The following is a 16,813-nucleotide window of genomic DNA, read 5'->3' on the forward strand; positions in this document are numbered from 1 at the left end:
TATATTGCTCTCACCAAGCACCCCTCCTCCCAGCATTGCTGATGGTGGCAAATAAATTATTAGCATTGTGGCAGCAGAGCCACAAATGGAGGTGTGCAGGATAACTACCATATTTTTCGCTCTATAAGACGCACCAGACCACAAGACGCACCTAGTTTTTGGAGGAGGAAAACAAGAAAAAATATATTCTGAATCTCAGAAGCCAGAACAGCAAGAGGGATTGCTGCGCAGCGAAAGCAGTGATCCCTCTTGCTGTTCTGGCTTCTGTGATAGCTGCGCAGCCTGCATTCGCTCCATAAGATGCACACACATTTCCCCTTACTTTTTAGGAGGGAAAAAGTGAGTCTTGTAGAGCAAAAAATACGGTAATTTTGCAACTTACAACTCCGTCTTTTCTGTATTATTTTTTATTCATCTTTCACATTTCTGTACTTCTGTTCCTGCCGAAGGAGCCCTGGGCAATAAACACTAAAGTGGCAAAACAATCCAATTAAAAATAAAAACCTGTTTAAAAGCAAATCTAAAACATTTTAAAAACATACATAACATGTTTAAAACAATCACAGATCCTTGCAGCTAACAATTTCAAGGTTGCCAGGAATGGTATATTTCGGCCATCAATGTCTGGGTAAGCAGGAATGTGTTCAAGTTCCTGCTCAAAGTTAATAGTAATAAAGGTTTATATTTGCCCCACCAACCCCTCCTGGTCATCCACAGCTTCCTCATATAGATCTGAGCAGAGAGGAGCATAATTAGTATCTTTGAGCCTCAGAAATAAAAGGCAAAACCATGTACAGAGTGCACCTTGCTTACCAGTGACGAACCTCTATTATTACTGAATAAGCTGGTTCCACAATACAACAGTAACTTATTTTAAGCCAGCTACATGGTGCATAGGATCGCTGCTGCTGCCAGGGCAGAAATAAATCCCATTAAAAAAAACCAGGCAGTTCCTTTACCAACAGGTTCAGATAATAATATTCCTTCAAGCATCACAGTATCGAGGGTACAATCCACTTCTTTACTTAGTATGCCAACATAAAAATGTGCAACAGCTATCACTGTACTTATCACATGTCAAATCAAATCAAGTCATAAGTAGCACATGCGCACACACACACACACACCAATTTTCAGAAAATGCAGGGCATCATAGAGGAAATGCAGAGATATGCATGGTTTGTCAAACAGCAAGGGCTCTCAGACGAAAAGCAGCATCAGAACTAAGCAGGCAAAATTGGGGCAAGCAACCAAGGGGGAGAGTTGCCAGGTCATATTAAACCATAATTAGCAACACACACACACATGCAGCCCTGCTTCCCCCTCCCTTATCCAGAACAACCTTTATCTTCTTAAGTTACGCTGGCCGGTCGGCCATTTTCTCCGGCCCCGCCCCCTGTTCCTCTTGAGCTGGTCAGGTAAGCAGGCAAAGCTATCACGAGGCCCATCAATTTCAGCCTGATGATTGCAGGGGGTTGCGGGGGGGGGGGGGGAGATAAGCCGGAGGGTTTTTTTAAAGGCTACTTTAATGTACTGCTGGTAGCAACAGCCATGTTGTTGTCGTTTAGTCGTTTAGTCGTGTCTGAATCTTTGTGACCCCATGGACCAGAGCACGCCAGGCACTTCTGTCCTCCACTGCCTCCCGCAGTTTGATCAAACTCATGCTGGTAGCTTCAAGAACACCATCCAACCATCTCATCCTCTGTCGTCCCCTTCTCCTTGTGCCCTCCATCTTTCCCAACATCAGGGTCTTTTCCAGGGAGTCTTCTCTTCTCATGAGGTGGCCAAAGTATTGGAGCCTCAGCTTCAGGATCTGTCCTTCCAGTGAGCACTCAGGGCTGATTTCCTTAAGAATGGAGAGGTTTCATCTTCTTGTAGTCCATGGGACTCTCAAGAGTCTCCTCCAGCACCATAATTCAAAAGCATCAATTCTTTGGCGATCAGCCTTCTTTATGGTCCAGCTCTCACTTCCATACATAATAATAATAATAATAATAATAATAATAATAATAATAATAATAATAATTTTTTATTTATACCCCGCCCTCCCTAGCCAAGGCCGGGCTCAGAGCGGCTTACAAACAATAATAAAAACAAGATGAATGATTACAACTTAAAAACAAAAATAAAATACAACATTAAAATAATGGAACATTAAAATATTAAAATGTAGCCTCATCGCAGGAGGAGAAGGAAAAGAAAAAAAAAGAAAGAGAGAGGGAGGGAGGGAATCAAATTGGCTCCAAGCTAAAGGCCAGGCGAAACAACTCTGTCTTACAGGCCCTGCGGAAAGAAATCAGATCCTGCAGGGCCCTGGTCTCATGAGGCAGAGCGTTCACTACTGGGAAAACCATAGCTTTTACTATACGGACCTTTGTTGGCAAGGTGATGTCTCTACTTTTTAAGATGCTGTCTAGGTTTGTCATTGCTTTTCTCCCAAGAAGCAGGCGTCTTTCAATTTCGTGACTGCTGTCACCATCTGAGCAACAGCCATAAGATCTGTGAAAAAGATAGAAATGGAGGGAATGATGCACAGGGAGCTTTTAAAAACCAGCTTGTGTTGCTTCTTGAGTCCTGTTCATTCCCCTTAGCTGGAACACCAACAATTAAGCCCATCACCTGCGGAGGTGGGAAGAGGTTTTTTAAAAAATAAAATAAAAATCTCCTTCCTTTGTGTGTTGCTTCTCGAGTCGCTTGCTCCTTAGTTGTAGCAAGCATAAGTTCTGTTGGCACGAAGAAGGTTGGAAGAAGCAGAAAAATCTCAAAACCTGCTGCTTTCCAGGCATTTCACAAGGTGGCAGCACCCGCATGATCTCCCTTTGCTTTAAAGTAAAAAGCCCACCCTCCCTTCTCCCCACCCACCCTGGTCTCCTTCATGCCCTAGGCATTCTCCTTCCTAAGACAGGGGTTTTCAACCTTTTTGGGGTCATAGACCCCTCTGAGAATCTGATGAAAGCCATGGAACCCCCTCCTCAGCAAAATGCACATAAATACATGCACACTAAGGGCAGCTGGTCTTCCGCCCTAGCCAGCTGAAGCCCCAGAAGTGAAGGTTCCTTCCATTTGCAAAGCCCAGCTGAACAGCAAAAAATAAGAGGTGCCATTTCTGGCTCAGTTTTGGCTAGTTTCATCACGAAAAGAAACACAAAAAACCCTCCTCTTTAACTAAGGCTAACTTGGGAAATGGCAGAAATGCCAGAGACAAATGGAATATATACACTTGAGGAGGAGTAAGGGAAATGTGGCATTGTTTTGGGGTTCCCCTGCATCCTTACATCAACTTTATGAAGACCGAAATGCCACGTTCTTGCACTGGTGCAAGCTTTTCGTTTGTATTGTTGGTTGTGTTTAGAATTTCGTAGAAAATGAAAGTCTGACTGTTCCACTCTTCCGACCCAGGTGTTAGTGTTCAGATAATACGGAAGCTAATAAGGGTTCTAGTAATATGGAGCGCCAGGCTCCTGGTATATTATGTAGGGCTGCTGACTTACATGGTGGGGACATACTTTGCATGCAAAAGGTCCCAGGTTCAGTCTCTGCTGGTAACTTTGGAAAGCTGCAGCCAGGCAGAGTTGGGGGGGGGGGTGAGTCCGTGGTTTGCCTTAGAATAAGATAGGCTTTGCATGTTAATTGCTACGTGTGTCTTTTTATAGCATTGAAATGTAGGTTTGATTACTTTTTGCATTGATGTACATGCAAGGATGGCTTCTCCAAATTGGTATTTAAATCATGGCACCGTAGACTGTGGGGTTGCAGGTTGCATGCAAGCAAGCCTAGGAATTTCTGAAAGTGGGAAATGAAGGGGTTACGGGTGAACTTAGAGAACATGAGGTCGTTGACTTTTCTTATAAGCAATAAGAAGTCTGGAAGGAAGACCTTGATGAAGTAGTCTTTTGCCTAACCCTGGTTTTCCCTATTTGTTTCCCCTGCTGATTTGCAGAAAGCACCCCAAAGACATCTGCCAGTTGCAGTCCTGCTCCCGAGTCCCCCATGAGCTCCAGCGAATCTGTGAAGAGCCTAACGGAACTGGTCCAGCAGCCGTGTCCTGCCATAGAGACAAGTAAGGAGGGCAAGCTGCAGGAGTCGAGTGAGGCGTCTGCTTCAGAGTCCCAGTCCACAACGCCATTGCCCCTCTCTGGCCATTCATCACTCAGCATTCAAGAATTGGTCGCTATGTCACCGGAACTGGATACCTACGGCATCACAAAGCGGGTCAAAGAGGTGCTCACAGACAACAACCTGGGTAAATATCTTTTTACTGCTTCTGATTGTTCAAAGAGAACAGTTCTTTTTTTAAAAAAAAATCTTTGTTTTTTATAAGTAATGTTGGAAACAGGAACCTTTTTAAAGCCAGCTCAGGTAACTGGGTCAGGAGCAAGTCAATTGGAAACTATTCCATGAACTAAATGAAGTTAATACGGTTCCTGCAAAATTTGCTTGTTACTTTATGTCATTATCCAAATGCCACATATCTCAGCATTCTTTATATGATGAGTGGCTTTGTTGCTGTGGACACTAAATCCAAGATTTGGGAAAAGCAAATCAAAAGCACCCAAGTATACAGAATCATTCTTTAAAATTTAAAAATAAAAAATGCTTCGGATCATTGCTCTTCAGTGGCTTGTGTGACCAAAACTGAGTCATGCTCCAGCTTCCTATGAGTTGCACCACTAGCACCATTGCCACTTCTTGTTCTTTTTTAAAAAAAGAAAGTAGGAGAAACAGGCAAAAAGTTTGGCATACAGAGTAAACATTTAAAATGGGCCCATTGCTGTAGTCAGTGAAAAGTGAGTTCCAGGTCTGAAACGGCTGAACTGACCAGATAGCTATTTTAGTTGTTGGAAGAAGGGAATTTCCTGGAGGTGGAAATCAAGAAGGTATGTATTTCCACCCATATGGCAAAGAACTCTATGTGAGGTGATTATGACATGTGAGCATGGAGCATGTTGCGTTCTATGTTGCTTCTAGCAAGGCCTCTCTTAGATACCCATCGATTAGGTGGCGGCGTTTGCATTATCAGAGGTAGTTCCTATTGTGGCACAGTAATAGAGGGTTTATTCATGGCTTGTGGTTCAGGGCAGATTTCCAGGAAGGATGTGGTTGGTGTCCTTCTCACAAATATCTTTCCTTTTAGTTGTGGCTACATCTCAACCACTACATTAAATGGCATGATTGTGATTTCCCTGGGACAGGATCCCATCATACTTAGATGACTGAATTTAGAGGGTTAGCCAGGATCACATAGGTACTGACCACTCCAGCCTCAGCTGGATTGTTTGCCTGCGACACTAGCATGGCAGTACCCACCTGATCCTAGCAATCCCAGCTGATTCCGTGATCCGCACATTACTGGAACAGCATGAGATCAAGCCGTTGGGCAGAAACAGGAAGCGACTGGCATGGATTCCTAACACTTTAGATCAGCCGTTCCCCACTGGTGGTCTGCGGACCTAACCCACCCAGGGGTTCTGTGGCACCATTCACATAACAAAAACTACCATAAAGCTATCAAAAGTAGGGGGTCCATGACTTGGTTTGAAAAACAGGAGTTCCCAGTACTTAGCTAATTGGGAAACACTGCTCTCAATTTCCCCAACCCAGAGGGGGGACCCGCTCTACAATTAGTTGGGTTGCAGGCTGGCAGCCGTCACCATCACAGTTCACACTGCTTTGCGGGATAAGACAAAAGAGCCAATACTCCATGACAAACATTCCTTACAATGAGATCTCATATTTGTAGGCATCCCTCTGTACTGGTTATGTCACGGTGAAGGGGGAAAACTGGTAACTTTGTAAAATTAAGATGTCAGGGAATTTTATTCATGTAGAGTGGGGCAGAGGCAGATTATCTTTGATCAGTTTCTTATTACTCCCAAGACTGGGGGAGTACAGAAACTAATTTGATATTACTAGCTATGGATATGCTGAAAAAATACATTTTTCTAAAACTGCAGAAATTGTGTATAATGTTTATCTACCCATATTTACACAACCAAGCTGTATTGGTTACAGAAATTCTGATAACGTAGCATAGTTGCTCTGATGGTACCAAAACCAGGTGTAAATTGGGTCCATTGAGTACATGTCATCAGAAAATGTACAGTTCTTGATGTAGAAATGCGGCTACCCTTTAGGTATCCTTTCTCTCTCTTAGATAATATGACCCTTTCAGAAGCTTAGCTTCTACTGTTTCCAAATGGCAGCCTTCCGTAATACTGGCTTCCCAGTTCTTAGCCAATTGCAGAATAACTTGACTGCCATCTTAGATTAAAATGTGCTATCTACTCAATGCTATTAAAATTTGTGGGACTGTACTCCAGTCATGCCAGGACCTGTAGCTTAAACTGCTCAAACTTAACATGATGGGTTTCCCATTCTGTTGGGGTGAAGTCACATCCTGCCAGTCTGAAAGGGTGATGCAGACGAGGGCCTGTAGGGTTTTGGATGCATTGTCGTTGCATGCTATATATGCAGGGACGCTGGTTTACTGTAAGTCATTCTGCAACCAGAAAAGCCAAAAGCAGCAGGTTTACTATGAGCAGAATCAATTGTGCAGGTAGAAACAATTGACTGTGGGTGCACAGATTATGGATGCAAACTCAGCAAAATCTAAGGTGGGTCCTTAGCAATTTAAGGCACTGCCACCTGCTCTAGAAGATGTACTCCAAATTGCAAACTAGTACAGCGACAAAGTCTGTAAAGGGGAAGGAGGTGCTTGGGTACTCTGGGTGAATTGGTGGGCTGCAGTTAGGATCAGGGAGCTGTAAAATCATCCCTTCCCCCCTTCCACCCACCCAGACCCCTTCTAGTTTCAGGAACTTTAACAGATTAATACATTTTTTTCAGTTTTTTTCCCCCTATCATTGAGAGCTAGAAGCTTGCTCACTTTTAAAAATAAAATTAAAATTAAACTGGGGCTTCTCCAGAGTAGGTTGGCTCCTCTGGATTCTACACCGGAAGCCAAATTCTCAGCGTGTTTCAGAGTGTGCAGAAAACCAGGGTCCCTGATTCTGTGTCCTCTTGTGCTGCAGGAGGAACATTTTTAAAAGTGCTTTTATTAACTATTGTTCTGATGTCACTTTACATAAATCTTTTTTCCCCCTCCATGATTTTTGTTTTTCTACAGCGTGGCTGACAAGCCTAAAACGCAGCAGAAGAGGCAAGAAATGTACCCCAAACCTTGCATTAGGTGTGGAACAATATTTCAATGTTTCCTTTTTGCCCTCTGTTTGCCTAAATCTCTAGATTAGCTAAGGGCGGAAGCACCTCTGTTTTGGGGCCCCTGGTTGTCTGTATCTGTCTCAGCCAAGGTCGCTAGCGGCTCTCCTTTGTTTTCTTTTTCTAGTTTAAGACCACTGTGATCACCTGGCTTAGTAAGCAAGGCTGTGATTAGGAGGAGGTGGGGTGGGGGGAAAACTGGCTTCTTCTAATCCCGCGGCAGACACATGTCCTCTAGATCCAACCCATTCTGTCTACATTTCTAAAACTCCACACAAACACTCGCACCTTAACAACATTGTGGAAATTATATGCAACGATAAAAAAGATCAAACCACATAATTGTACAGTTGAACAGAACAGCACATCACAGTATATCATAGCAGTAGCAAGGCAGAATCCGACTTTCCAAATTTTTAAAACGTTTCCTGAAAGACAGCACGGAGGAGGCTGCATGGCAGGGGTGGCTAACCTGCAGCCCTCCCAGTTGTCAGGCTGGCTGAGCTGATGGGAGTTTGTAGGCCAGCAGCATCTGAAAGGCTACAGGTTTAGCCAACTCCTATTGGAAGGGAATTCCAGGGCATCAGGGCTTTTAGAGCCAAGCGGTATATCAGTGTTGTGAAATAAAATAAAAATTACTTTTCATGGAATCAGAGTATTGTAAAGCTGGAAGGAAGCCCCAGGGTAATCCGCTCCGACCCCCTGCAATGCAGGAATATCAATTAAGCATCAATGACGGATGGCCTCTGCTTAAAAACCTCCTAGGAAGAAGAGTCCGCAACTTCCAGAGGGAGTCCGTTCCACTTTTAGAGGGTGTTTTTTTTTTTTTTCAGTTGCTGTACACTGCCCTGATGTTCTGTGAGATGGCAGCAAATAAATACACTTATTTATTTTAAAAATCTTAAGTATTAGGAGGGCCTCTTCCTGGTGAAGTTAGCTTCCCCGTAAGTTGGATTTTGGAGCAGGCTCTCATTGGAAGACCTTAAGTACAGGGCTGACAGGGACAGAGTGTCAGCTTTATAGTCACGGGAAGCCAAGAGCCCAGGAGCAGGATCTCACCAGTGAGCTTTGTACAAAAAAAGGCAATCCCTAAGCCCACTTAGAGGGTTTCATACAATCGAGTAGTATGTACATTTTTATAAAGTAAAATAAGATACTCCCTACCAGTAGACCTGGGAATGACCTTTAGCCCAAACGTATTAATTTTTAAACTAAAATTGCAATATGGGATCCACTGTTTACCATATGTGGTACTAGTCAAGCAGCAATGTGGCCAAGGGATCTGTTCCTACAGGCAGAAGACCTCTGCTCTAGACCAGACCATTTAAGTCAGGGGTGGGGAGCTCTCCAGATTTGGTTGAACTCAAACTCCCAACAGCCCCAACTAGGGGCTTACAGGAGTTGTATTCCAGCAACATCTGGAGAGTCCCAAGTTCCCCACCCATGGTTTTGAGCTCTTTTCTGGGCACAGAATCACATTGTATTGTAGCTGGAAGCTAACCGGATGCCAGCAATGACATAGTTAGCAGGTACTGTGTGAATCTGCACTAGCAGGATTTCCTATATTTAAGTAAGGTGTCCTTTCAGATGTCTCACAGGCATGATTTATAATTAGTTATGTTTATGTTAACATGCTCCTGTTGCTGAGGTCTGCTCCATAAAAGCATGAATAGATAGATAGATAGATAGATAGATAGATAGATAGATAGACAGACAGACAGACAGACAGACAGACAGACAGACAGACAGACAGAGTACAGCAAGGGTGTAAGAGCAAAAATATGTAGAAAGCAACAACAACAAAAGATACACTGAGTGAAAACATCAGTATCTTTTTAGAAGTACCTGTGGGGTGCAGAGCTTATTTGAAGGGACACAGCAGGGGTGGGGAACCTGAGTGGCCCTCCAGAAATGGTTGGCCTCTGGTGTCAGGGATGGATGGGAGTTGTACTCCTGCAACTTCTGGAGGGCAACATCCTCCCCACTCCTGGGATAGAGGGAGGAATATAAAAAAAATATTTGGAAGGAGCAGCAAACTCCTGGTCAGCTGCTACTTTAAAGTATGGTGGCAGGATTCACAGCGCCTCCAGAACCATTATCTGAAATGTAGGAGATCCCTAATTTTAGATTCTTACAGTAGTAGCCCTGTCTTAACTTCAGTCGTTCAACTGCCTGGCAAGGGACTGGAGGCGGACAGCGCAGAGCAGGTGTTGTGTGGTCATTCTTGCCTTGTATCGTTAAGCAGCCACAAGGTCACATTCTGATTACCGGTAACTACTGCATAGGGGCTGAGTTTGCTCTGTTTCCTGGGTTGAGTTACCAAACTCTGCATCGAGAAAAGCCAAGTGATCAGCCTGTCTAAATTACACAAATTGAACACATTTTGCCCAATTTCACTTAAATTTTGTGTAATTTATTCTGCACTATTCTCACTTAGCTACTCATTGAAAGGGGCACTCCAGCCACAAAGTTCTTATATCCACCATCAGCTTCTGAGTTTTCACCAGGTTTTGCCCACACACACTTAACTATATATTTGTAGACTCCTTTTTAATGAGAGCTTAAGATATTCAAGAAGATGATGTTACTTTCAGCAGTTCCGCAGAATTATAACATATACATGTAGCCACATCTCTAAGCAATGGAGATGTGCTGGTAAATACCAATATAGACTGCATTTGCACCATAAACTATGGCTTATTGTGACGTGCAAAAGCTGCAGCCAGCCTCAGGGTCCTTTGCTTCTTCCTCTCCCATGGTTGAGATAGACTTCAGAAGCTTTTCCTTTCAGTTTTTGTGAACCACAGCTACCTCCTTCATTGAGACTGTAGATCATACATTGCACTTGCTATGACTAATTTAAAGAAGCAAGTCCCATGCTTTGAAGTCAGTTTTTTTTCTTCTTCTTTCTTCTTTGGTGATCATTCGTAGCCGAGTAAAACTGTCTTCCATAAACACGATTTTAACAGTGAGTCCATAAGTGACTGTGGAGGCCAATTCTGGATCCACACATCCTTCCACAGTGGGGACATAGGTTTCCGGGTGGGAGTTGATCACGGTGAGGGTTTGCTAAGCATGCCTTCCTCTTAGCACGTTTCTCCCTTTTGTCCTGAGTTTGAGAGTCTTCAAAGCCCACCTTTGGTCAAGGCTGTTCTCCAGTGTGTCCCAGTTGTCGGTGTTTATACTACACCAATTTGTTTTTAAGCTGAAACTGGCCATAGTTAGGGTTGAACCATTATCCCCCAGTTCAAATGAAATGGAAATGGAAAGCCCTGGTCTAGTAAACTTAGAGCTTCCAAAGTTGTCATCCTGGCAGCATGTGAGGGGATAGGAGAGTGTGGTCTTATGACCATTGTGGCTTATGCACATCATAATAGGTTTATCTTTGTATGTGAATGTGGTCTCAAGAATAGACACTGGAGATCACTTGATGAAATTGCTTGGCAGGAGATCCAGGACAGTCTAAAGTTCTTCACACAGCACATAATGATATTTTGAATGTCGCTGGTGCAGCGATGATGTCTGACTCAGATAACTTTGAAAGGGGCTTGTTTGTTTAGGACATTTTATAATCAGCTTCATGGGGGAAAAGTTGTGTGTAGATTATACCAACTCATGGATGGATAAGGGAAAAGACCATCCATACAGAAACATCTCCAGGTAGAGCCAGGGAAGACTCCTGTCTGAAACAGCTGCTGTCAATCAGTGCAGGGGATGATGAGAGGTGGACCAATGGTCTAGCAGTATATGCCAACTTCCTATTAGGCCAATTTACAGCAGTTGACTATGATGGTTAAATTTCAGAGGGAGAGCACCACTGAATATTGGTTGCCGCAGAACAGTAGCAGGAGAAGACTATTGCCTTTGTGCCCTGCTTATGGGCTTCTCCAAGGTCACTGTAGGAAACAGGGTGACAGGCTGGATAGGCCTTTGGTCTGATTCAGCTAAAGGGCTATTTGTAGTTACTATTGGGTTTGAAAAGCAAGCCTTGTGATCAATAAGGCATAGGTTGCTGAAACAGCCAGCCTGGGGTACATATTCCAAGTGGAAATATCACTGTTTTTTCCCCATGTAAAAAAGATTGCTGCACAAATTACATCTATGGGATGGGATGGGCAATTGAAGAGGAGGTGCTTCTATCTCTGCTGTGCCTTGTAATCTCTGTCCGCTTTCGAGACTCTTGCCTGGGATCACCAACAAGGGTAGATGGAAGCATCCCAGTAATTATGAAATGAAGAGCCTGTATAATTAGCATGTTGCCAAAAGGGCAGAGGTGGTTGCCATTGTTCCCAGGCATTGGAGCTAAGCCTTGAGCTTAAAGCAGGGTTATAAGGGAGAACTGTTCACTAGGAATCTTTCCTAAAGGAAGATGCATACTAAATTCCACATGGCCAGTAGCAGAAGTCCACCTGCACTAAGAGTTTAAAAACACTTGCAAGAGAAATTATTAGCAGATTCTTTGGAAGGCTCCAAGGTGAGCATCACTAGGGTCATTGATTGAATGGTTTCGATTAGCTTAATGGAATGGAGCTGTTATGGAGTCCAGCTGCAGTACAGTTTGAGCATCTGCTGTTCTCTGAGTGGCAGGAGCCAGTGATGGAAACACGGGGCGGAAATCGTTTCAATCTGCTTCTGCTCCCTGTTTCCATTATCTCCATTGTAGGGTCCTCACCTTAAACAGTGGGAAGTGTTCCCAGCCAGGGGAATCAATCCTTTAATTTTCCCAGCTGAAAACCGAAACCCGGTAGCTTTGAAGGGGAAGCCAAGACCACCCAGATTAATTAGAAACTCGTGAAAATTTGGTTGTTCTTTTACATCCGCTTGTGGCCTTGGAAGTTTTGTTTGGATGTAGCTCTTTTGAATAACATTTTATTCAGATACCCTGGAGTTTGAAGCAGGAAGCTCATGCCTGTGAGGCTGTGTCTTAGCTATTTAGAGTTTATGGGGACTGCCACAGCTCAGGCCTCAGAGTTCAGGTGTAGAAAGAAATAAGATCAACCCCTCCAATTGGCAGGCAGTATTAAACCTCTCACTTGCCCAGGCAAGGTCTAAATATTTGGAGCCTGGCCATTCAGTGGATTTCTATACTACTTTTTGATAGGAGTCCTCAGAGCTGCTCACAATACTCTAAGTTTTAAGCACCCCAGATATGGATTTTGGTACCCTTTGTCCTGACCCCGACACACTTTCGCATATGCAATCATGGAGATGCGTGAGCAGAAAAAAGAAATGTCATTATCAGACTTCCATAGCCATGTAGGGATGCAGATGGGGAAAGCATGGGGAGAAGACATGCATTCATGTAACTAAGGTTGATTAAAAAGCACCATGTACATAGAATCATAGAATTGTAGATCTGGAGGTACCACAAGTGTCATCTAGTCCAACCCCTTGCAATACAGGAATCTTCTGCCCAACATGGGACTCGAACCCACGACCCCAAGATTAAGAGTTTCATGCTGTACCAACTGAGCTACCCTGAAGAGCACTATATAAGTGATAAATAATAATAATACCAAAAATAACATTGTCTTGGTTCATACAAAACACTAGACCAAACTGTCTTAGTTCTCCTGTTGCTGCACTGCCATGGTTTGGCCTGGCATTGTATGTGAACTCAGGCCTATGGTCTGCCTTCCCCAAACAAGCCACTAGCAATAAACCAAGGACACACCTTGTTTGCAGCCCATAGCTGTTCAGATCAAGGCAAACCATGAACTTGCGTTCACACACACTGAACTCTTAGCCAAACTACAGCTTAGCTCTCCGTAGAGTAACTACATGCTTGCTCGATCTCACTAAGCTATAGTTTGGCTTAGCATTAAGTAAAAATTAGGCCTGTACATGTTATCTGTATGCCAGCCCATTATTCTCAGGAGTGTCAGGTGTTCAATCAGTGGGCAGAAGTTCAAATGCACCCAGACTGAGAATCCTAAGGGCAGAAAGGATTTGAGGCATGCTCGCTTCGGCAGCACATCTACCAAAATTGGAACAATACGGAGAAGATTATCAGAAAGGATTTCAGGCATCACCAAGTTTGGTGGTGAAGTCATTGGATCCTCTGGCTTTTATTTTATGTGTTCAAGAACCGAATCAATCTGAAATGAGTCAAAAGCAGAGGCTCTGACAAAAACAAATTATTCTTTCTGTATCATGACATGGGAGTCAGAAAGAACACTCCCTTAATGTAGAAAACAAGCACACCAGGGCAAGACATTTATTGCAGGCTACACCCTGATGTGCTGGCTCAGTAAATTCCAGGAATTCTACGTGGAATATAAAATGTGGCCAGCTCCCACCTTCAATGTGACATGGTTCAGTTGGGATTTTTTAAAATTGTAGAACAGCTTTCGGTGGGTTGAAGGAGTTGCGGATTCCCCCTACAAACTGCCTGCACCTCCCTAAAGGTGGTCCTGTGCCACTTCTCTTTTTAGGAGAAGCCCAAACGGCTTAACTGGCATGGTGTTCTGTTCCTTAATGACATTGGGCCCCTTTTGCTTTCATGTATGTGTGTGTCTGTGTTTGCCTTCTCCTATCGCATTGTCTTCTCTCTCCATGGCACAAATACAACTTGATGTTTGGCTTCTTTGCAGGTCAGCGTCTGTTTGGGGAGACAATCCTGGGGCTAACACAAGGTTCAGTCTCAGATCTGCTGGCACGTCCCAAGCCCTGGCACAAGCTGAGCTTGAAGGGCCGGGAGCCGTTTGTTCGCATGCAGCTATGGCTCAACGACCCCAACAACGTGGAGAAGTTGATGGACATGAAACGCATGGAAAAAAAAGGTAATTTCCATCACACCTGCAGCTATGCCCATCTTTCTTACCTTACATGCTCTTGGGGTCTGAACTTGCAATGACGGATGAGGCACAATTATCACCACCAGTACAGACTCCATGACTATATTTGTGAAATTATTGCCCTGACATGCATCAATTATTTTAATACTTGTTTACATTGAATTGCACTTTCCATTTTACCATCCATTCACAAAGTTTGGAGAGGTCCTTTTGGAACTCTTACAAAATCTATTTTTTAAAATGACCCTGAACAATCTAGTATCATCAGCAGACTTGGCCACCTGAACACTTAAATCCTAACTCTAGATCATTTATGAACAAGTTAAAATACCAATCCTGGGGGGCGGGGTCTGCTTCTACATAATACAGTGGTACCTTGGGTTAAGTATTTAATTCATTCTGGAGGTCCGTTCTTAACCTGAAACTGTTCTTAACCTGAAGCACCACTTTAGCTAATGGGGCCTCCTGCTGCCGCCACGCCACCACCACGCGATTTCTGTTCTCATCCTGAAGCAAAGTTCTTAACCTGAGGTACTATTTCTGGGTTAGCGGAGTCTGTAGCCTGAAGCATATGTAACCCAAGGTACCACTGTATTCAAGAGAACTGTCCATTTATTCCTACTTTTTGCTTCCTGCAACTTAAATGAGCCCCTGATCCACAAGAGAACCTCTCTTCTTACTCCTTAACTTCTAAGCTTCCTTAGGAGTCTTTGGTGAGGCACATTGCCAAAAGCTTTTCAAGTGTTTTTGGCACTTCTGTTTCGACCTGCAGTGCTTTGGCCTCTCTGCTATTCTGTGCCCAGGCACACTCACAGTACCTAATTCCCCGCCACCCCTATTTAAATTTTCATTCAGTGGGGGAGATTCATTCTGAACCAGGCCCTCCTCAGCTCCTGTCTGCTCCCCCCCCCAAAAAAAAACTAAATCATTAGTTGGGAATGCTTATCCTGACTTACCAAAAGATTAGCATACAATTTATTTACCCCACTGGCTTAGAGATTGGACACAAAGCCCCTGGTTCATGTCTTACCTTTGCCGTAAACACCGGGACTTGAAAATAAGCCTGGGGTAGACAGTGTGGTCCACAGCATCTGAAGGGTACCGCATTAGCTACCCTTGGAATAACCTACAGTACAGGTTATTGAGCAGGTGGGAGACTCAACACGGACAGGCTGCATTGCCAACTGTACCCATCTGTAAAATGGCTATAATGAGTTACCTTACACCACATTAGGACCATTGCTCCATCTAGCTGTCAACCCTTACTGACACCAGATCTACGGAGCTCTGGGGCAAGTCTGCAACCTGACATCCCTTAAGCATAAATTGAAAACTGGTGTAGCAAAGGATCTATGAATCCTAAGGTATAAGGTGCAAAATTGTACCTCTGCCAAGAACTCACCAGGTGACCTGGGGGCAAAACCTCAACACACCTACCTCCAAAGTAGAGATATCAATACTTGCTGCATTTCTGTAAAGATTATGAGAAAATATACGTGAAGCACTGCACATGTTGTTGTTACTTAAAGGTAAACGGACCCCTGACCATTAGGTCCAGTCGTAACCGACTCTGGAGTTGCGGTGCTCATCTCACTTTATTGGCCGAGGGAGCTGACGTAAAGCTTCCGGGTCATGTGGCCAGCATGACTAAGCCGCTTCTGGCGAACCAAAGCAGCGCACGGAAACGCTGTTTACCTTCCCACCAGAGCGGTACCTATTTATCTACTTGCACTTTGACGTGCTTTCGAACTGCTAGGTTGGCAGGAGCAGGGACCGAGCAACGGGAGCTCACCCCATCGCAGGGATTCAAACCGCCAACCTTCTGATCGGCAAGTCCTAGGCTCTGTGGTTTAACCCACAGCGCCACCCGCGTCCCACTGTTGTTACTTAGTAATTTAATAAATATAGCTGTGATTTCTGTTGCCTCCTCCCTTTCTCTCTTCATTCCCTGGCTGGCAGACAGGCAGTCGAGGGCAATGTTGCCAATTGGCACATGCTACAAAGCAAAGGGCAGTGCCACCCAGAGGCCCCAAGTGCCCACCATTTTAATCTCAAAAATGGGTAGAGCCAGGGCAAGAGTGGCCATGAGCTCTGCCAATCTGATCCTGGCTTTGGTTTATGATGGTTAATAATACATTTATATCCCACTTTTCCTCCAAGGAGCTCAAAGTGTCATACATGGTTCTCTGCCCCAACCCCACTCCAGTTTCAGTCCATTTCAACCCAGTGAGGTATGTTAGGCTGAAAGACGGTGGCTGGCCCAAGGTCGCCCAGTGTGCGCTATGGCTGAGTGGAGATTTGAACCCTGGCTCCCCAGGTCCTAGCCTAGCACTCTAACCACTGCACCCACACTGCCATATGCTTACCAGTCCATCCTTTCATACATGCCAGCTCTCCCAGTTCCATGGCTTTGTGCCTGAAATGATCCCTGTGGTTTCCTTTTTGTCTTTCAGCGTACATGAAGCGAAGGCACAGCTCGGTCAGCGACAGCCAGCCTTCAGAGTCTTCTTCGGCGGGCATCGATTACAGCCAGGGGGCCAGTCCACAGCCGCAGCATCAGCTAAAGAAGCCGCGAGTCGTGTTGGCCCCAGAAGAGAAAGAAGCTCTGAAGCGAGCCTATCAGCAAAAGCCATACCCATCACCAAAAACCATTGAGGAGCTTGCCACACAGCTCAACTTGAAGACCAGCACCGTCATTAATTGGTTCCACAATTACAGGTAAAGTGATAGTTGATTGTTCTGTCACTGAGTGAAGCTTGGGGGTCTGTGACTGCACCAGAGGGTCTTCTCAGAAATGG

The 16,813-nt window shown here is 44.4% G+C and overlaps 1 protein-coding gene across 7 annotated transcripts in view; it reads left to right on the forward strand.

The window, feature by feature from the left end:
- CUX1 (cut like homeobox 1) overlaps nt 1-16,813 on the forward strand; it is a 264,972-nt gene that overhangs the window by 213,117 nt on the left and 35,042 nt on the right. For 4 of the 7 annotated variants that reach the window (XM_081843440.1, XM_081843442.1, XM_081843444.1 and 1 more), the window contains 4 exons: nt 3,941-4,243; nt 7,127-7,189; nt 13,812-14,000; nt 16,469-16,733. The exons of 1 other annotated variant lie outside the window; for it this stretch is intronic. In XM_081843440.1, the coding sequence (XP_081699566.1) occupies nt 3,941-4,243; nt 7,127-7,189; nt 13,812-14,000; nt 16,469-16,733 (820 nt within the window). The remainder of the gene's footprint in view (nt 1-3,940; nt 4,244-7,126; nt 7,190-13,811; nt 14,001-16,468; nt 16,734-16,813) is intronic. 2 more of the 7 variants (XM_081843443.1, XM_081843445.1) reach the window with 1 other exon arrangement.

Source organism: Podarcis erhardii (genome assembly GCF_964252035.2).
Source record: "Podarcis erhardii genome assembly, chromosome: 16".
Classification (NCBI taxonomy): domain Eukaryota; kingdom Metazoa; phylum Chordata; class Lepidosauria; order Squamata; family Lacertidae; genus Podarcis; species Podarcis erhardii.